The 22,588-nt window shown below is 34.6% G+C and overlaps 1 protein-coding gene across 2 annotated transcripts in view; it reads right to left on the reverse strand.

Annotated features, from left to right (window-relative positions):
* Nucleotides 1-22,588, reverse strand: part of LOC106875428 (Na(+)/H(+) exchanger beta) — a 60,594-nt gene that overhangs the window by 3,621 nt on the left and 34,385 nt on the right. For both annotated transcript variants that reach the window (XM_089337786.1, XM_014923576.3), the window contains 13 exons: nucleotides 21,729-21,841; nucleotides 17,182-17,257; nucleotides 14,399-14,469; nucleotides 13,079-13,190; nucleotides 11,086-11,167; nucleotides 9,584-9,679; nucleotides 8,234-8,355; nucleotides 7,405-7,487; nucleotides 6,748-6,876; nucleotides 5,090-5,179; nucleotides 3,774-3,839; nucleotides 2,665-2,771; nucleotides 2,360-2,413 (listed from right to left, as the gene is read on the reverse strand). In XM_089337786.1, coding sequence (XP_089193912.1) covers nucleotides 2,360-2,413; nucleotides 2,665-2,771; nucleotides 3,774-3,839; nucleotides 5,090-5,179; nucleotides 6,748-6,876; nucleotides 7,405-7,487; nucleotides 8,234-8,355; nucleotides 9,584-9,679; nucleotides 11,086-11,167; nucleotides 13,079-13,190; nucleotides 14,399-14,469; nucleotides 17,182-17,257; nucleotides 21,729-21,841 — 1,201 coding nt within the window. The remainder of the gene's footprint in view (nucleotides 1-2,359; nucleotides 2,414-2,664; nucleotides 2,772-3,773; nucleotides 3,840-5,089; nucleotides 5,180-6,747; nucleotides 6,877-7,404; nucleotides 7,488-8,233; nucleotides 8,356-9,583; nucleotides 9,680-11,085; nucleotides 11,168-13,078; nucleotides 13,191-14,398; nucleotides 14,470-17,181; nucleotides 17,258-21,728; nucleotides 21,842-22,588) is intronic.

The following is a 22,588-nucleotide window of genomic DNA, read 5'->3' on the forward strand; positions in this document are numbered from 1 at the left end:
GGACTGAACCTGAAACCATGTGGATAGAAGCAAGCTTCTTATTACGCAGCTACAGCCACCCCTATACTTATTTTAAGTACTTATTTTATTGACCCCCAAAAGGACGAAAGGCAAAGTCAACCTCGTCAGAATTTGTGATGGTATACACCTATTTCTGGAGAAAAATTGAACAGGTGTACACATGAGGATGTTTTGCATCTCATCAGTTCTCAATGATAGAAAAAATTCAATGGAAAGTATTCAGGTGTTATAATAGATGTCTGTCAATGAACCTATTCCTTCAAATGTCACTTGATGGCTATATCAATATCAGAGGAGGGCAATATATATATATTGAAAATAAGAGGACAAATTATACAAATATAAATATTTGTTAATAGCAATATCTAAAAAGTAAAGACTGAAAGCAGAAACCACCTTCATTTTATTGTAGAAGTATTTTGAATGAAATACAGAGAAAAACATAGTCTAGAGTTATGTCTGATGTTTACTTATCTTATGTATCATTACAGAATCAGAACACAGACACGACCCAATATTAAAAAATGGTTAACCTTTCAAAACAAAACAAGAGAAAAAAATGTTTTTATATATGTTTTTATATATGTTTTTATATATGTTTTATATATGTTTTATATATGTTTTTATATATGTTTTATATATGTTTTTATATATGTTATCAGTGTTTGTATGCAGTCAGGACTGAGATATATTTTGTACTATTAACTACATATATGTAAGAACGACCGTGCGAACCAAAGGAGAAATGGTGACGAATGGGAAACAGGCTCCTTTTTAGAGGTAGTTTCACTACATATATAACCAATATTTTTATTTTCATACCACTAGGTATTATATTTATGTATGCAATCAAGACTTCTAAATATATCTGTATATACACACAGGTATGGCTTTGTGGCGTGGTTAAAAAGCTAACTTTGCAACCATGTGGTTATGGTTCAATCTCACTGTCTGGCACTATGGGCAAGGGCCCATGCACAGCCACACCTGTGAGAAATGCTTGACTGTTATTTTGTCACTGTTAATCATTATAACTTCTATTACCAAAAACGTAATTGTGTTGCTGTGTACCTATGTCTCAGTGAATATATTTGAATATATATCAGCAGTTTAATGTATTTTTACATTAAAACTGTATCAACTATTAACTCTATCTACTGATATCAGAAACTAACTTTGTATGAATATATTTCTCAACATGTGGTCATTATTTCAATCTATTTCTAACACTGTTATCTGTAGCTACCAATATCTGCAGATAATTATGTTACTATGTACCAATATGTGTAGGAAATATTTTCTACTGCATTTTGCTTTTCATATAATGGATTTTGTTTCCCATGTAACCTGTAGTTCAACCAACATATGGCTTAATGGATAGAACTGAGCTATGTACTCAATATAAAATGCATAAGTGGGGGGGGGGGGGAGAGTAACAATAAACAACAAAGAGACAAATAAAACCATTTACTGTTTTGCTGGGTGATCATTGATAAGAAAATAGACCTGGCTTCCATAATTTCTTCACTATCAGAGTGAACACAAGCGAGCAATCAAGCAAACAAATCAGACAGAACAGTGGCACTTAATTTTGGATATACGATGCGTGCGTGCGTGTGTATACATATATACCATATAGTACTCTGTAAAGCAGTTGAATAATAATATTCTTGAAACTACAACGATAGTCACAACAACAGCAGCAGCAACACCACCACCACCACCACCACCACCACCACTAGTAAACAGTAAACATGTTTTGTGTTTGTCGTATTCGCAATGGGACAATAAAAAAAAAAACATTAAGAGTCTTATGTCATCATAGTTATCATCATCATCATTGACTACCACTACTGCTACCACCACAACCACCACTCTTTTCCTCTTCCTTGTTGTCATCATTGTCATTGTCATGTCCTCCCCCTCCTCCTCCAACCCCTCTCTGCCTTAAAGCTTTGGAAAATTATTATGAAAGTAATAGTGTAACATTTTGGTATCCAGTCAGGAAATATAAACAGATTTAGTCATGAAATCCATACTAGGGTTGGTACTTTCAATTATATCAACCCTGGTGTGGTACTTGTTAATTGACCTTATAAGATATGAAATGCAAAGCTGTTATTGCCATAAAGGAAGAAAACTAAGTCAGACATATATATGTCTCAGGGTGCTTCTGTTTGAATATACTACTTTTTACCCCACACAACACACACCCAGTGCAGCCCTCTGGCTTAACAGCTCCTGTCAAACCATTCAAACCATTCCAGTATGGAAGCCAAACGTTAAATGATGATGATGTTATGTGTGTTTCTGGTGCATGTGTTAAAAGTGAACTTACCGCTCCTCAATATTTGGATGGGATGACAAGGAACTCATTGAACTGTAGACATTCCTGCAATATAGAGGTGGCATTGGAATTTAACATTGCATTATTTTACCAGCCGTAACATGCAAAGAGCTGTTACTTCTATAAAACACACACACAAACACACACACACACATTCATCATTTTGCTTAGATTATTTAAAATTCCCTCCTCCCCACAAAAAGGAGATTTAGCTATCATTGAATCAAGTACAAACCTATTTCACCTGACACCATAGAGCAACTTACTGAAACAAGTATAAAGATTCTGTTTCTTACCTGATAGCAATCTTGGTGTTGACATCTCCAATCTTAAGAACAGTTGGGTGTGGCTCTTTCAAAAGACATCGTTGAATGTAAGTCAGTTCAAATTTCTCTAGTTTTTTCTTAGTTTTGGTAAATAGAAAAATTGAAGATAAATTGTGAGCATAAAAGAACATAAATGTTCTTCATGTAATAGGTGATTATATCTTAGACTACTACTACTGCTGCTGCTGCTACTACTTTCTACTAAAGGCACAAAGCCTGAAATTTGGGGCAAGGGGACAAGTTGATTACATTGACCCCAGTGTTTCACTGGTACTTAATTTATCGACCCCAAAAGGACCTTGGCAGAATTTGATGAGCAATTATACCACTTACACAGCATACCTGTTTGTTTAGATCACCAGTGGACTAAGCCCTTCATATTCTTCTATATATATATGAGTGGCTGTGTGGTAAGTAGCTTGCTTACAAACCACATGGTTCCGGGTTCAGTCCCACTGTGTGGCACCTTGGGCAAGTGTCTTCTACTACAGCCTCGGGCCGACCAAAGCCTTGTGAGTGGATTTGGTAGACGGAAACTGAAAGAAGCCCATCGTATATACATACATATATAACATGTTGTATAATTATAAACAGGGCAAATTTTTTTTCTATTTTAGCTATTTCTCTGCAGACTGAAAAGAATGATAAACAACCTTACTCAATTTTCAAACCTTCTTGGGTTCTCATCAGAGGCATGTACATCATTCTGACAGTCTCCAGAGAAACAGGCAGCCAAACTGTTTATATACTCAACAAATGCAGCAGTTACTCTATGAAGGCGTCCTTAATTTGCATACCGAAAGTGTTTAACAGACTATAAATGCCAGTGGCCTGTCAACAGGGATCTTAACCCACATAGTATCAAGGTATGATATAATAGATATGTAACATATGGTATAATTATAAACAGGGCAAATTTTTTTTCTTTATGTGTGTGTGTGTGTGTGTATGATGGGCCTCCTCACAGTTTCTGTGTACCTAGGTGCCACACAGTGGGCCTGAACCTGACACCATGCTGTTGCAAAGTGAGTTTCTTAACCAGACAACCATCTGCACTTATATAATGTATGTGTACTTACCCTCCATACATTCTTCCCAGAATGTCCAGATATCTTCTCTACCAGTTGCAGCATACTATCAGTTAACTGCGAAAGAGGAAGAAAGAAGAAAGATAGAGTAACAACAATAACTTCTAATTTAGGCACTAGGCCAGTAATTTAGGGAAGGACTTGGTTGTTTACATCGAGGCCAGTACAGGACTGGTACTTTATTTTATCAACTTTGTGAGGATAAAAGGTAAAGTTAATTTCAGTGGGATTTGAATGCTGAACATAGTGAGCTAAAACAAACTCCATAAGGCTCATGTGTTTGACACTCTAATGATTCTGCTAATTTACCACCATGAAATAATAATAATAATAATAATAATAATAACAGCTGTAACAATAGCCTCACCGTAGCTACCACTACAGGCACTATTACCACCACCACCACCACTGGCTAGAGGTAACATTAGAACAATAACAATAACTACAATAACAGCAACAGCAATAACAAAAACCATGCATTATGTTGTAGGTTCAAAATTTCGATGACGTGATTGTGTATTTTTAGAATAAGGTTATAGAGTAGGTATGAGAAGCTGGTTCTGGCTGGTTTGAATATGAAACAGGGACAGTATTTAGGCCAGATGTGGCTGGTTTAAACACCTAATGGCTTAAAACAGGTTGCAAGATCTGAATTTTGTTGTGGAAGGATTCAATTCATTAAATTGACTCCAGTACTTGATGGGGACCCCATTTAATATTGACCCGGGAGGGATGAAAATAAGGGTCAATCCCAGTGGAATTTGAACTCAGAAACTCAAAGACCGAGCAACAACAGAAGCAACAACAACATCATGGAACTGACACTCCATTGGTCACAATGATGAGTGTTCCAGTTGATCCGATCAATGGAACAGCCTGCTTGTGAAATGAAAGGGTAAGTGGCTGAGCACCCCACAGACATGAATATCCTTAGAGTAGTTTGCGGGGAGATTCAGTGTAACATAGAATGTGACAAGGCTGGCCCTTTGAATTACTGGTACAACACATTTTTGCTGGCTGAATGGATTGAAGCAACATGAAATAAAGTGTTTTGCTCAAAGACAGAATGCACTGCTGGCAATCGAGCTCCCAACTATACGATTATAAATCAAATACCTTAACTATTATGTTACATGTCTTCACATAAAACAACATCAATAGAAACAATATTAGTAACGACAAAAGCAAAAACAACAGGAAAAAATGCAACCGCAACAACAAACAATAGCAGCAAGCCCTCCCCCATAACAAAGACATTCAAACAAAACAAAATAGTGATTGCCAGACAGGGAAGATGAAATTCTCACCTGATGATTGATGGTACTGAGTAAGTTTTTCTTTGCCTTCTCCTCCCGTTGAACTTTTAATATGTTTATCAGAGGACGTATAGAAATTCCCTTTTAAAGAAACAAACATGAAATCATATTAAAAGAAATCAGAACAAAAGGTTTTATTCTTGCACAACTCCACAATCAAAGCATACATAAATTCAAAACAAAAAAAAAACCTGACATCAACAACAAAATATTCTTTCCTTTATCATTGGATAGATCTTAGTCAAAAGTATATCTCAGGATCTATTTTTATTTTCACAAAAATTTTCTTAACTGAGTGAAAAAAATTATGTTTATAATTATCCTTCTTTATAATAAATGCTGGGGTGGCTTTGTGGTCAAGAAGCTTGCGTCAAAACCATGTGGTCTTGGTTTCAGTCTTACTATGCAGCACCTTGAGCAAGTGTCTTCTACAATAGCCCAGGGCTGAGCAAAATCTTGGGGGTGAATTTGATTGACAGAACTGTTAAGTTTCAGGGATGTAAACAAATACTGGCTGTCAGGTGACAGGTAGGGGAGAAACACACACACACACACACACACACACACACACACACGCACACATCTATGTCTTTTTACAATAAGTTCAAACCTCACTTCCCAACTATGTGGTTTTGGGTTTAGTTCACTGTATGGCACCTTGAGCAGTATCTTCTAGTATAGCCCTTGGCTGACCAAAGCCTTGTAAGTGGGTTTGGTAGATGGAAACTGAAAGAAGCACATCATATACACACACACACACACACACACACACACACATATATATATAAAGCAAATAAGTAACAAGGATGTCAATGTATTAGTGCATTGCAGCCATTTCAGGCAGCTCCATTTTTCTCTCTAAGTGCATTCTGCTACAATAATAGCAACATGTAATTCTTTCTTTCTCTAGTTCTCATGAAATATTGGCTAAAAATTATAATGGAGTATCCTGTATGTTGAAAACCTATATGTTGCATCTGAAGATGGTGTTGTATATCAAATTGATGTAATGCATGCATTCTTTGATTACATCTGGCCGCCTGAAATGTCCGTAATGCACTAGTACCTTGACATCCTTGTTACTTATTTGCATTTTATTCATCTTACTTTGAGCTGTGCAGATAATATTGGACTGACTTGGTGCCTCAACTTAAGTACCTAATTCAACTGAATCTTATTTCTTATATATATATACATATATATATATATATATATATATATATATATATGTATATATATATATATGTGTGTGTGTGTGTGTGTGTATGTGTATGTGTGTGTGTGTGTGTGTGTATGTATATATATGTATATATATATATATATATATATATATATGTATATATATATGTATATATATATGTATATATATATATATATATATATATATATATATATATATATATATATATATATATATATATATATATATATACATATATATATACATATATATATACATATATATATATATATATATATATATATATATATATATATATATATATATATATATATATATATATATATACATATATATATATATATGATATATATGTATATATATATATATGATATATATATAAAGTTTCATGAGATGACTGTGGACAGAGGACAGAAGTAACTTCTGGTAGAAAGCCGATCACTCTTACCTGGATGACAACATTGAAAAGTATAATCATCAATACAGTTGTGAGGAACATACCACGTAGAGATACATGTTCCTCAGAAAGTTCTAGTGCCAAGGAGAATGCCACACCACCACGGAGGCCTCCATATGACTGAAATAAAGAAATATAGGAATTTAGTATAAACATAAATACACACATACGTGTATGTGTGATAATGGTGATGATGATGATGATGATGGTGATGATGATGATGATGATGATGATGATGATGATGATTATGACGATGGCTGTCAACTTATGACCAAGGAAGACCATCACTGACCATTGCCTATAAAAAACGTCAGCAGTGCTTCTGCATGAGGTTATTGCACCAGCAGTTGGCTTTACCTGGGTTTGCATTAGTGGTGCCCTCTTAACTGGGCATCAGGTAGCTGTCTCACTGGTGATTGCACAACTGAAAATCACAGAACCTCACAAACCCTCTCCACCTGACTGACATGATAGAGGGTTAAGCCAGGGCAAGCTATCCAGTGTCAATTTTGGGTTGCAAGTTCAGGAATGTGACAGTGCCATGATATGAAGTGCAAGTAAAAGATCCCCCAAATGTTCAGTGACATGTCCTGCATATCTGGTTTTCTAGAGACCAATAGATTACTAAAAACAAAAAAATATACTCACCATTACTAGCTGTTCTTTGAGAGAGAAAATTTTCATTCTTTCACCATGGAATTTATTGATAAAATAGGAAAAGACAAGTGTAACTAGATGAAGAAAAAAAAAAGAAAGAAAGAAATTAAAGTTTCTTTTATCATTTAAGGTTTTTATATAATCATAAGTTGTTGTTGTTTACCACTAAGTTTACCCTGATCCAACAAACCTATGTTAAATGTTAATCTATGACCAAAGGTGACCATCCCACCTTAGTTTCAAATATCTAGAACTTCATCATTCAAAGTATTGTTTCTGTTTTGAAGACAGTAGGGTTTCTTTATCTTTTACTTGTTTCAGTCATTGGGCGGCAGGTCATGCTGGGGCACCACTTTGAAGGCTTTGCTTCAACAAATTAACCACAATACTTATATTTTTCTTAAAGTCTGGTATTTATTCAGTCTGTCTTTTTTTGCTGAACTGCTAAGTCACAGGTATTTACGTTTGGTGGATTTATTCAGCTGGCAGTAACTCTCAAGTGCTGTCATAATATTGATTTCAAATTTTGGCACAAGGCCAGCAATTTCGTGCGAGGGGATAAGTTGATAACATCAGCCCCAATGCTCAACTGGTACTTATTTTATCAACCCTGGAAGGATAAAAGGTAAAGTCGACCTTAGTGGAATTTGAACTCAGAATGTATAGATAGACAAAATGCCGCTTACCATTTTGCTTGGCATGCTAATGATTGTGCCAGTTTGATGCCTCAGGTGTTGATATAATATTAAACTAAATGTTAATTAGTAATTATAATACATTTTGACAAGCCATATTATGAGGTGAGACACAAAAATCTTACTCAGTGTCCTTGAGAAGATGCAAGCCACCAGACTCCAGATTATAAAACCAACATTCCATACATGTCTGGTCCGAGCTACAGAAATGCCCAAGAATACGAATATCACTAATTCCGCTGCCAGCCTGCAAGAAAATGGTTAAATCATGTAAGATATATAAGATAACAACACCAAAAGACAGAAACTGTAGCAAGAGTGTAGCTGCTGCTGCTGCTGCTGTTATTGATGTTGTTGCTGCTGTGGTTGCTAGTGTTTGTTATTGTTACTGCTGAGTACCTCCAGCAGGGCTGATGCTAAGAAGTGCAGGACCCAAATAGAGAATTGTCAGTGGGGCCTTTTATTCTACACAAGCTGAAGATTGAAGTATGCCAGTCCTGGCCAAAAAGCATTGAGGGCTTGAGGTCCTACCTTTAGCCACAATGATATCCTTGAGCATGTATGCAGGGCCCTCTCTTGGCAGGGGCCCAATTTGAGCAAATCTGTCAAACTGGTTTCAAACCAGCCCTGCCTCCAGTCAGGTATTGAGCTGACAGAATTGTTAGCATGCTAGGCAAAATGCTTAGTGGAATTTTGACCACTGAAGTCGATTTTGCCTTCCATTATTTTGGGTTTGGTGAAATAAGTACCAGTTGAATACTAGGGTTGATGTAATTGACTTACTCCCTTCAACGAAATTGCTGGCCTTGTGGCAAAATGTGAAACCAAAATTAAGGTCCTGCCTGGGTGAAATTTGAACACATAATGTAACCAAATACCATCAGGTATTTAGTTCACTACTGAAACTTCCACTCACCTACTATTTGACTAGTAAAATCTCTGGTTGTAGATAGTTTAAGGTTAGAGTTACAGGTATGAAACATTTTAGCACAGCTGTTTTGGTACCACCTATTTGGTGTTGCTGATTTGATATCAATTATTTGACATCAGACATTTCAGTGTTTCTCTCATTCTATTCCTTCCTATCCCACATCCTTCTTTTTATGTGAGTGGGTATATTTGTGTTTACATGTATGAAGAGGAGGGTGTATTCAATTAATAAATTGTAATGTTTCTCTCTCTCTCTCTCACACTTTTTACACACACACACACACACACACACACACACACACACACACACACACACACACACACACACACACACACACATTATATGTATCATTACATTCTTTTCGTGTTTTATTTCCTGACAGTAGTTATATTATAAAGTATCAAAAGTTTTGATGTACATCTTCTATTGACTTACTACCACAATTCCTCTGTATAAGTACTGATGTTCATAAGATATTTTATTCAGAGGTAAAAGAAATTAATTAAGTTTCTTAAAATTTGGGATATGAAAAGATTCTACTTACCCTATTGTTTTGATGATGAATTTTAAATTAGTTCGTGATTTAGGGTTGATATTGTGGAAGGCATATTGAGCTTGGAACAGGCCACATACAATCATACTGAAATAGAATATATAATAATGTATGTATGATATAACACAGTAGCACTCAATGAGGTGTATAACAGCATATATGTTATGTATAAAATGTAGAGTGTGTACAAGACAGTTTGATAAGATTGTGTGAATAACCTGGAATGCATAATACCATTTTGTGCTACTGTAAAAACATACTTCCAAAAAATATTTCCAAGACTCTAAAGGAGCTTTTAAGGTTCTCCAAATGAGAGAGAGATCTCTCTTTGATAAGATACATCTTGTCATTTAGGACAGCTACCAATGAGCCACAAGTTTACTTGATCAAAGCTGACCTGGAATATAAGTATTACACATGAAAAATAGAATCTCACTGACAAAGCGTAAAGCAAGATGAATATAACATAATGTGTTTAATATAATGTTTATAATGTGTTGATGTCATTGCTTAATCTCAGATCAGCATTAATCAAACAAATCTATGGTACACCTGTAGTTGTCCCAAATGACAAGATGTAACTCATTGACCATCTGGTGTTCTAAATGCAACATACATTCACTTAGCTACATTGTCAAATACCTCCACTTAGCTATATTGCATACTATGGCATGCAGTGGTTAATTGTATAGAATACAATGTGACAGTTTGGGCATATTTTACTCAATTTGCTGTCTAGTCTACTTCTGCACATCTACAGATTCCGGTGGTGACTTCAGCAAAGGCAGGCAAAGTGGAATCATCAAAATCATAGCAATTGCTATTTCTCTACACTTTTTATTCAATGTGGTGTGTATAACAGAACATATAACAGATGATGTATAATATTGTATCACAGAATATATATAACATAAAACATGTGTAACACAGTGTATATAAGATTGTAAGCCTCATATAACACATGCACAACAGAGTATATAAGGTAGTGCATACAATATAAGTATATATAACAGTGCATATAAGTGGTGTATACAATATAAAATGCATATAACATAGTGTATATAACATGATACGTGCTTTATAAAGCATGTATAACACATTGTATGTAACATAGCATGTATAATATAAAGCATGTATAGCACATTGTAGATAACATTGTATGTATAATACAGAACATGTATTATATATTGTGCATATCATGGTATATATAATACATTTATATAACACAGGGTATATAAGGTGGGGTGTACTGAATAAAGCATAAATAATACATTATACATTCCATAGTGTGCATAATATAAAGCATGCATGATACAATTCCATACATTGAGGTATCTATAACATATAGTATATATCATAGTATATATGACTCATTGTAGATACCATGATGTATACAATATACAGTATATATAGACATATCATGGTGTGTATGAGTATTTTCCAAAATATAAATATCTTGAGAAATGTGTAAAGTATAGAGTGAGTTATCTCACCATATAATTCCTGACAATTCAAATGACTCAGCTAAGACATAGGACAGGTAGGCCGAAATTATAAGGATGGCTGGTTCCAACACTAGAGGAAAAGAGGAGCAAATGTAGGGCATTGTGTTAACATTACTGGATATAACATACCACAGCAGGAACAAAAAAATATGAATATAAAATCTTGTCACTGTTATGTACACACACACACACACACACACACACACACATGCACACACGCATATATATATATATAATACTATCCAAATCACGTCCTCACTTTGTTGTTTTTTTGTTTTTTTGTTATTGTTTTTTTGAACTATATATATATATATATATATATATATATATATATACACATACACACACACACACACACACACACATATACAGGGGTTGGACAAAATAATGGAAACACCTTAAAATTTCAAACAAATTTATTCTAATATGGGGTAGGACTGCCTTTGGCAGTAATTACTGCTTGAATTCTATGAGGTATGGACTCGTACAAAGTTTGAATTGCTTCCAAAGGAGTTTTTGTCCATTCTTCAGCTAAAATAGTCTCCAGTTCTTGTAGTGATGATGATGATGGATGATACTGACTCCTTACTTGTTTTTCTGAAATGCATCACAAATGTTTGATAATATTGAGATCTGGGGACTGTAGTGGCCAGATAAGATGTTCAGCTTCACTAGAAATATTGCATTTCCCTCCGGAGACAGTTTCACAACCATAGGATGAATTTGATCAGATAAAATGCTTAAATAGTCTTGACTATTAGTTCTGCCATGAAGGGAAACTATTGGGCCAGCAGATTTCCCAGATCATCACAGATCCTCCTCCATGTTTAACAGTTGGAAGAATGCAGCCTGGGTCAAATGCTTCTTTTAGCTGTCTCCACAGATATACTTGGCCAGTGATTGGAAATAAGGTAAAGGATGACTCCTCCAAGAAAATAACATTCTTCCACTGCTCTAGGGATCAATTCTGTAGGTTTTACTCCACTCTAAACGCTTTGCAACGTTTGTTTTTGAAAGTAGAGGGTTTCTGATTGCAGCCCTCCCTTAAATCCAGCTTTGTGTAGCTCCCGGCAAATAGTTTTTGTGGAAACTGGGTTCTCGAGGTGGTCATTAAGCTCTGCAGTAATTTTGGGAGCTGTACTTTTGTGATCCTTTCTAACAATTTGTGTAAAAGTTTGACAGTCCTTATCTGAAGGTTTTGGTTTTCTTCCAGAATTTTGTTTCGACAAGGAGGCTTTTCCCTCTTTCTCAAAGACTGTCATTACTTTCAAGACAGTACTTCTTAATACACCAAACATTTTGGCTGTTTCCATTACGCTAGCGCCTGCCATAAGAGCAACAATTTGACCTCTTTGAAAGTCCGATAGATCTGTTATTTTAATGAATTTTAATTACCTTTTTCTGATGATATCTTAAAAGAAACAGCAATATTAGTAAAACATATTAAGCAACGATAATAATAAATCAAAAAAACATAAAAATAAACAAACTTTTGATGGTTTTATAGATATTTCAAAATTATGATACTAGGTATTTCCATTATTTTGTCCAACCCATGTATATATATATATATATATATATATATATACCAATATCAAACTGTGATACTGCATGACCTTTCTTGACCAATCACAGCCCATCTACTGGTGATACCATCTAACTTTCTCCAACTCATCTCTCATTCAAATTCCCAATGGCTGAGGATAAGCATCATACTTTGAAACTTATAGTGCCAAGCAATTTGAATAAAACTGTTTTAATCCATACATATATATGTATGCATATGTGTATGTGTGTGTGTGTGAGTGTGTCTGTTATATACATATATATATATATATATATATATATATATATATATATATATATATATATATATATATATATATAACAATTAAACATGTGTATAACAATAACATACATGCATATAGGTGTGTGCATATGTTATATATATATTTATGAATAAATGAATATGTAAACATACCATGTTTGACATAGGTGAACTTGCAGGCCACTGTGGAGAAAATACCAATCAAAGAACCCATCAAAGAACTAACTCCAGCACTAACGATGAACTTGAGGAAGCCAAAACCAATCTAGCAGAAAAGACCAGTCAAAGATACAACAACAAAAACAAATATTGATATGATTAAAGCACAAATGAGTGTTTAATGGAATGGTATAATGGTAGAAGGATAGAATGACTGAATGATAGAATGGACGAATTTGGCCAGTGGTAACTTTTTAGCACTGACATAATGTTTAAACTTAAAGTTAATGCTGACAACATGTCTAGACATGCCATATTATGAGGTAAGGCAGACAGACCTTATTCAGTGTCCCTCAGAGGATGTAATACATAATTGTATTGCTATGCAATACTATGTAATACTATTACTGTACTATACAATGTATTATTGTGTAATACATTCTTAGTAATATTATGCTATAATGACAACACAATACTGTATAATATTTGCAATACTATAACTTATTTTCTGCCCTCTATCTCTTTGTATAAATTTGGTCATTCAGGGATTGCTGTCTTGTACTGTAGGGGATGATGGGGGATTTTGATGGCTAATAAGCCTAATTCTTGCTCTAAACTGCCTAATGCAAGAATTACATTGGATTGTAGGTGCTGGTTGGAGTTGGATTGCTCTGTCTTTCCTATGATGTGATTTCATTCTGATATTCATTCTTCTGATTTCTTAAAAATGATATATTCCTGCCTCAGTGCATTGGTTGGCTGTCATTTCCCAGGAATTTTGGTTTCCTTCAATTGGTCTTTGTAGTGTCGCAGAAGGCACCCATGAGTGTATACCCCATTGCTCAGTTCCCCAAATAGGAATATCTTTGGGATCCTGTTTTCCCCCATGTGAGTCCCATGGCCTGCCCAGCTGAGGCGCTGCTTGATGACTGTAGCTGCCCTGCTAATCTGCCCGGCTCCCTTTAGTATATCAATGTTGTTAACATAGTCTTCCCATTCAATGGTCAATATAATCTAATATGATACAATGCTATACAATACTATATAATACTTTTTGATACTATTGAGTATTACATAACACTATGTAATATTATGGACTAATATACTGTTTTAGCCTAAATACTATGAGGTCTGTACCAAGAGAATGTATATCTTTGACTAAAGTACTAGTATAGCTTGAACACATAACCTTTTGGTTCTGTGTGCAGTCCCTGTAACATGGTTCATAATACCAATGGTCATGATGATGATGATAATGGTAAGGGTGGTGGTGGCATTAGTGAGAAAGCAGACAAATGTCCAGAATCACCTTACATCTTTACCGGTAATTTCCGGCATCTGATGGAAGTTTTCCATAACTCGGTACAGAACCACACTGACACCATCTAAAATAGATATGAGGACATAAAATTATGCTTACAAGTATTGATCACCATTTACAAAAATATAGACATCTAACCATGTTACATAAACATAATTTACAGCATATAGACAACTACACATGGTGTGTATGTATGAATATATATATATATATATATATATATGTAGGAAAAAACTTCTTAAAAAAGCTTAGTAACATACTTAAAAACTGTATTAAGTAATTTTCATAAAGGCTTTCAAATATATATATATATATATACACACATACATTTTACAGTTTGCAGACAACTAACAATAAAGGGATGACTTCACGAGGTATATACACACAACATGTAGTTTATAGACATCTAACCATGGTATATAAACATAATTTACAATTTATATACCATGTGTGAATGGTATATAAATATGATTTACAGTGCATAGACAGCTACTCATGGTGTATAAACATAGTTTACAGTATATAGACATGTATACATGGTATATAGATGCAGCTTACAGTTTTCAAACATTTTAGAAAAGGCATCATCAGGTACTGGATTTTTCCCTCTTCTTTAGATATATTATGTAGGGCATAACTAGATGCATTGCAATATTTCTTTACAATAAGGTGGTGAGCTGGTAGAATTGTGAGCACACTGGGTGAAATGCTTAGTGGTGCTTCATCTGTCTTCATGTTCTGAGTTCAAATTCTGCCAAGGTCGATAAAATAAGTACCAGTTGAAGACTGGGGTTGATGTAATTGACTTACTGCCTCCTCCAAACCTGCTGGCCTTGTGCCAGAACTTGAAACCAATATTTCCTTACAATGTTGCTATGGCTGCATGATTATTGCTATGCTTTTGTGTTGCTGTATTTTTATGTTGTTGTTATGACTTTGTGATTAAGAAGTTCACTGTGCATCTCTGTAAATGACGGTTCAGTTCTGCTGTACTTCAAATATTGGTCAAATATTTTATACCTTAGCCTCAGTTCAACCAAAACCTTGAGTGGAATTTGCCCATTACAATGAATTGGAGGTTCTGGAAGCATAATATGTCTGAGCATGACTTCAAACCCCAGGAGTAGGGGCCCTGGGTCGGGAATTCCAGGGTTTTGAGAAACGTGGAGATACCTCTTAACCATTATTGTTCCCAGATCTATTCTGTGTCCAAGGCTTGAGTTAATTAGCATGCCATGGGAAAATGTCCAAGTACAAACTCTCACTACTTTGTGAGTGCCTTGGGAAAGGGAAAAGATAAGGGAATCAACCTCGACTGCAAATCAAGGTGTGGAGTCTTTTAGGCAGCCTAGTGTCCTAGTGTCCACCCAGCTGGCAATTTCAGGGTAGGTGGGGCTCTCCAGCCCTGTAAGGTAATACATCTAGGAGAAGGCCTCTCCAATGTAAAGCTTACAGCTTGCTAGTCACTGCAGCTGTCTTAGCCTGCTGAGCCATTGAAGTCAGACTTACAAGTCTAAAGAGTGGGATCTGATTACATGGACTGACTTTCAGTTTAAAACTACTTAGTGTAAGCAGGAAGAAAAGCCCTGCAGTATCAAAGATCAGTTTACAGAGCCACTTGAGGGCATGACACCCTCGTGATCTAAGGACATGAAGAAGCTGTCATCACACACACAACTAGTCCCTCAGGCAGTCTGGTGCTCACGTTGACACCCTCTTGGCAACTGTGGCGCTGGTGGAGCTTTCTAACCTTTAGTAATATCAAAATATAGTAAAATAACTGACCACATGAATTAGTAGTATTAAAACACATTGAAATACTGATCATATATGTAGATAGGATAGTCATATTAAAATATATTCAAATTCTGATTGCATGTGTTTTAGTACATTTTCTTTTGTTCTCCTTGGTTAACCTTTTGGTTAATATTGGGTCAGTATTGGGTCAAGCATTTCTACTGATCAGTAAACAGAATAGGAGCAAAGTACACACCTAATTATCTAAGTCTTTTGTCTTACATCTTTGACTTACTTATTAATCACTGATATAATTAAGTATTGAAATTGAATAAAACATTGATTGTAATGGCATGTGTATTTCAAATGGCAAATATGACCGCATTATAATTAGTACACAACAATAACTACAACAAATAATTTGACACTAAATCCCTCGCTAAACACTGGATGTAAAACACAACTGCTATTATATTCGATGCCTTGTTAGTTCTTTGTTTCTGTGTAACGGTTAATTGTATCAGAGTTTATTGACACATATCAATAGCCTGATCACCGAAGATGGCGCTCTGCCAGTGCCTCAGCCACGACAACTAAAACAAACTAAACAACCAATGAAAGAAGTAATACTCAAAATCTAATGCCAGTATAATGGTGTACAGATAACAATGGTGGTCGATGTAAGAAGTAATGGTGGTTACTATAACAGTGTACAGGTGATTGTGACCACAGTAATAACATAATAATTATAGTGAAATATCACAATCTCTTTGGGATATTTGTTCTGTTCTGTGTTAATCATACCTCTGTCACTTTTTCATCAAAAAAGGTGGTGAATCAATGACTGTTTAGTTGGAGATGTGTTAAAAATACTGTTATTGTTTGCCAATTCTGACATAAAAAATATAAAAATTGCATCAATGTATCTGTGGAACCCCAGCATACAGAAGACTGAGCTAAAGTAAGAATTAAGCAGAATAATCTTGTACTCTTAAGAAACTAGTGGTAACAAGGGTTACAAGAATGTTAATTCACTTACCATTCAAAAGGGATTCTCCAAAGACTACAATATGCAAGGGTTTATTGACTCCCAATTCGGAAAACACAGCCAAAACCTTATGGAAAGAAAAAGTGATATAGATATGCTAGAACAAAATATATTTTAAAATATATCCAAATATTCAGCAAAAAAAAAAATGAAATATTTCAAATAACTTAGGCGTTAGTGGCATGATTAAGAAATGTACTTTGCAACCATGTGGTTTCTGGTTCAATCCCAGTGCATAGCATCTTAGGCAAATGTTCCCTACAGATTTTTGTCAATGTTACCAACAGTTGAAAGAATTCTTAACATTTTTACTGGCTTGAAATATTATTCTTGTTCCCAAGAACACTGCTTGGAACCGATAATGATTTTAGAGAAATGTATGTATAGTTTGTATATGAACAGCTTAGCCTTTCCAATAAATGGATTCTGGCCATGTAGAAGGACAATTTCAGTGCTGTAGATATCAAACTAGAAATGCAGAATCTAATTACAAATATAGAAGAAAGAAAAATTTTGACTTTGTGCCTCAAAGCGCAGAGGTCTTGCTGAGAAATTTGAAGAAAATTGTGAAAGAAGTGAAAAAGTGAAGAAAGAATTTAAATGTTTTTATGAAAGTTGTCTCTCATATCTAGACCAATAGAAAGAAAACTTTGAACAGTCATAATGCTTTGCTTGGTTAAATTCTGGAGACATATTTTAGTCCACCAACACATCATACAGGATTAAAAATTTTTTCTAACAACTTTGAAAGGATGAAAGGATAAAAGTTGGGTAAAAACTCAGAGTACCAAGGGTTACAAGAACTACAAAACATTTCATCCAACACTCTAACAAATCTATCGATTTATTACCTAAGCAGCAACAATAATACAACAACCACAACATCAGCAACAACAAGAATAATGAACAAACAGGTTGCATGAACTAGTAGTCTTGTTTGTCCACAATAAAGAATGATGTGGCGGTTTATTTTTAAACATCTTAAAGCCACCAAGAAGTTTGGACTTTGTCATAACAGATAGTGAATATGACACCTTTGTGAAAAGTAGACAAATAAATGAATAAATAAAAATCAATATATAAAATAAAGAAAGGAAGAAAGAACCCTCATGGGATGACATGGCAGAATGTTTTAACTAAGCAACTTCATTAAATTACCATCAAATTTTGTTGTTTTCCTTTTTATTAATTTCTTTTAAAGCTTGCGTCAAAATGTGTTTGTTTTCTCCTTAAGTCCATTGAGAAATATTTATCATTTGCTTACTATGCAAAGGTCAGTCTTTCTTATCTAACCACTTTGATTATATTATTCTGTTCTTAAAAACACGGAGTGATTTATATACATATATGCTAGCAAACACACATTATATAAGAATATATATATTATATAAGTATATACATTTTATATAGGTGTACACACACACACACACACACACACACACACACACACACACACACACACACACACACACAGAGTAATGAAGGAAAATTATCCTTAAGTACTACCATAAGTTTGAAAATGCGAAGTGCAAAGACAATTTAAGAGGGGGTTTCAAAGCAATCCACTCATGTGACTTACCATCACTTGAACTAGAGACAAGTTTGAAGTAGATAGAGAATGTCCACAAGAAATTTTCCAGAAGATTGTGGGCAATGACTAGCTCCACAAACTAAGAAGGTTACTAGAAACGTATTACCAGAATCCAAGAAAATCTGTTTGGCAAGCAAGATGTAAAATAGGAATTTCAAAATCAAGTGTCCAACTCATTTTGAAGTGCTGTCAGTGAAAAGGTTACATTTCAAGAATAGTCCATGCTCTTAATGAAGATAATCCAGACTGAAGTGGAGTTTTGCAAATGGTACTTGGAGAGATGTGTAGAAGATGTACATTTTCCAACAAAGGTTGTTTAAAGCAATGAGACCACACTTAACCCTTCAGCGTTTAAACCAGCCATATCTGGCTCAAATATCCATCTTGTTTCATGTTCAAACTGACCAAATCCAACTTCTCCCACCTACCTTACAATGTCATTCAAAAAATAAACTGTCGCATCATCAAAAGTTCAAAGCTATGAAATAATGCATGATTAACTCAAAACGATATGAGGGGAGAACTGTTTACCATTAATTCAGAAACTGGGAGTGGTTTACCATTATTAAAAGTGCTAAAATGGGATGTGAGTTGACATTCTACTATAACTGCTTGCTTACCTGCATAACTGTTTATGTCATAAGATGACACAGCATGTTGCAAAGGTTAGTTATCAGCTACTGATTGTCTGTGTATGTGTATATATATATATATATTATATATATATTATAGATATATTATATATATATTATATATATTATATATATATATATATATATATATATATATATATATATATATATATATATATATATATATATATATATATATATACATACATACATATTTATACAGATTTAATCTTTAATTAATACCTACCTACCTGCTCAAGGAGAAGCCACTTCTAGCCGCTTCAGAACGGCAGTCACAAAATCACATTCAACAGCAGCTGAAACTGGAATTTTAGTGGCATACCAATTTAAGTACTCAGAGCGCGTACCTATTAGTTTGAGTTACTCTGATGAAAACACACACATATATATATATATATATATAATTGTATACATATATACTGACAGGGACTGTAATCATCCAGGTGCTTTCGGGTGATTACGGCCCCTGTTAGTATATATGTGTACAATCATGTGCTTTGACTAAAGCATTAGAGCAGTTTTATAGCTTTCCTTTTTGGTAACACATTGCACACTGCTGTCTATATTAAGTGTTGATATGTATGTATGTATATATATATATATATATATATATATATATATATATATATATATATATATATAATATTATGATAAAATCTGGTAATTAGTCATATATTAATTAATATCGAATAATTACCAGGAGGCCAGCACATCTAAAGAATCAAAGAGATTCAGAAATATTATCTGCACTCTCAGGGGATTAAGGTACATTTAAAAAAATAACGTCGACCACTAACGTGGACAGTTAATGCGCAAGAAATAGATCACATCTTGTGTCTATTAAGACCTAAATTGTTCTCAACATGAAATATAGCAGCATACCAAAAACATATATATATATATATGCATATACATACATACATACATACATACATACACATACACACACATATATATATATATATATACATATATATATATATATATATACATATATATATACATACATACATACATACATACATACATCCGTACAAGAATTTTCCAAATATTTGGTTTTGTCTTGTATATTTACTTGTATAATTCAGCACTGTGTGACACATACAAGATGTGTGTGGTGGAGATGGTGGAGATGGTGGAGGTAGGGAGGGCGAGAGAGAGAGAGAGATGGAGAGAGAGAGAGAGAGAGTGAGAGAGAGAGAGAGAGAGAGAGAGAGAGAGAGAGAGAGAAAGAAAGAGAGAAAGAAAAATTAACCATACCCCTTTAGTCACCTTTGTTAATATCAGGTTTATTTGCCTAATAGAATCTTCAGTTTTGCTGAGTTAAGATAATGTGAAATGAGAGTAATTTGATGTGTTCCCTTGATTCCACTAGAAATAGCAACAAAATTATTTCTCTCATATCATACTTTTAGGCCTTTCACAAGTCCAAGACTTGTAAAGCTGAAACTTAACTCAGTTTCCCTGGAGCCTAAGTAACTGAGGTTACAACACTCCCTCCCTAATGGAATGCTGCTCCACCATTGTAATAATTTCCCAGCTATTGCTGGAACTCATTTACTCAGCAAGATGAAATGAAGTGTTTTGCTCAAGAACACAATGTACCACTTGTCTGAGAATCTGATCTTATGATTGAGCACAACACCCTCACCACTAAGTTACATGCCTTCACTGTATTCATACTCTATAGTCTTAAAAAAAGAGAGCAATACACTCTATAATGTAGTCCCAGATATACTATGTTTGGACAAATAAACAGACTGGGCATGACTGGAATCCTTTTGATTATAAATTTGCTCCATCAGGCCTGACCTGGGGCTAAATTATGATAACAACAACACTGATAACAGGAAAGATAATCCAGAACCCTTGTCCGGTACTGGATAAGTCCCCAAATCTGATCAGTTTGTGCCAGTCACGAGGCCAAATATCCCTGAAAGTTTCATCCGAATCCATCCAGCGGTTCTTGAGATATCTTGTCCACAGACAAACAGACAGACAAACAAACAAACAAACAAACAAACATGACTGAAAACAATACCTCCACCTTTGCTAAGGCAGAGGTAATAATAATAATAATAATAATAATAATAATAATAATAATAATAATAATAATAATTATAATAATAATAATTATAAAAGAAGAAATAACAATTGTTTCTAATTTAAGCACCAGGCCAGCAAATTTGGGTGGCAGGGGTAAATTGATTCCATTAACCCCAGTTCTTGATAGTATAACAGAGTTGACCTTAGCAATAATAGTAATACAAATAACCATAAATGCTTTCACTTACTGCAACAGGATCCACTGCAACAATAAGGGCAGAAAACAGAAATATTTGTGTGAGCAGATGTTCTTTTGGAAGATTTAAGGCTGGTGTTTGTGACAGACCATACAATATCGGTGCTGGAATAGAAGAAAAAACAAGAACAATTTGTTTAATAAATTAGTCAGAGATGGAGGTATCCCCCCCCACCCCGACTCCCAAACTGGAGAGGTCACTCTAGTTCAGTGTTTCTTAACCATTTTTTACCTATGGACCCTGGACCCCTTTGATTCCTATTTTACTTGGACAGATCCTCATAGTCATTTGATGTTTAAAAGAAATCCTATTATAATTCTTAAACTAAATATTAGAAATTGTATTAAAAACAATTGCTAAAATATTTTGTGTATAGGAGATGTATAAGCAATTTATTGCAAATAAATTTTAACAACAAAATCTTATATGGCCCCCCCCCCCCCCAAGGGTTGTATGGACCCCGGTTGAGAAACATTGCTTTAGTTGATAATCAAGATTGCACATCTATAAATCAATGTGTCTGATGGGAATATATATGGCCAGCAAGGAGTTCCAGTGAGTGGCTATCTGAAGACGGAGAATTGAGAAATATTTCATGTGCATCCTAAGAGGTGAGATGCAGTAAATGTGATGGGAGGAGGAGATACATGTGGATTCAGATAGAGAGAGTGTGCTGCAAACTAGTTCTGAAGTGCTGAAGTTATTTTAATAGTGGTAGAAAAGAAAGGTGTTGGTGTGAAGTAAGCTGTCATTGGGGAAAGGTGTGTGTGGAATAATAGTGTTCTTATTGGTGCCAAAAGGAAACAGGCTTGGAAATTGTACAACAAAGTTTAGCAGAATGAGGAAAATGC

Source organism: Octopus bimaculoides, chromosome 19 (assembly GCF_046866305.1).
Source record: "Octopus bimaculoides isolate indiv1 chromosome 19, ASM4686630v1, whole genome shotgun sequence".
Classification (NCBI taxonomy): domain Eukaryota; kingdom Metazoa; phylum Mollusca; class Cephalopoda; order Octopoda; family Octopodidae; genus Octopus; species Octopus bimaculoides.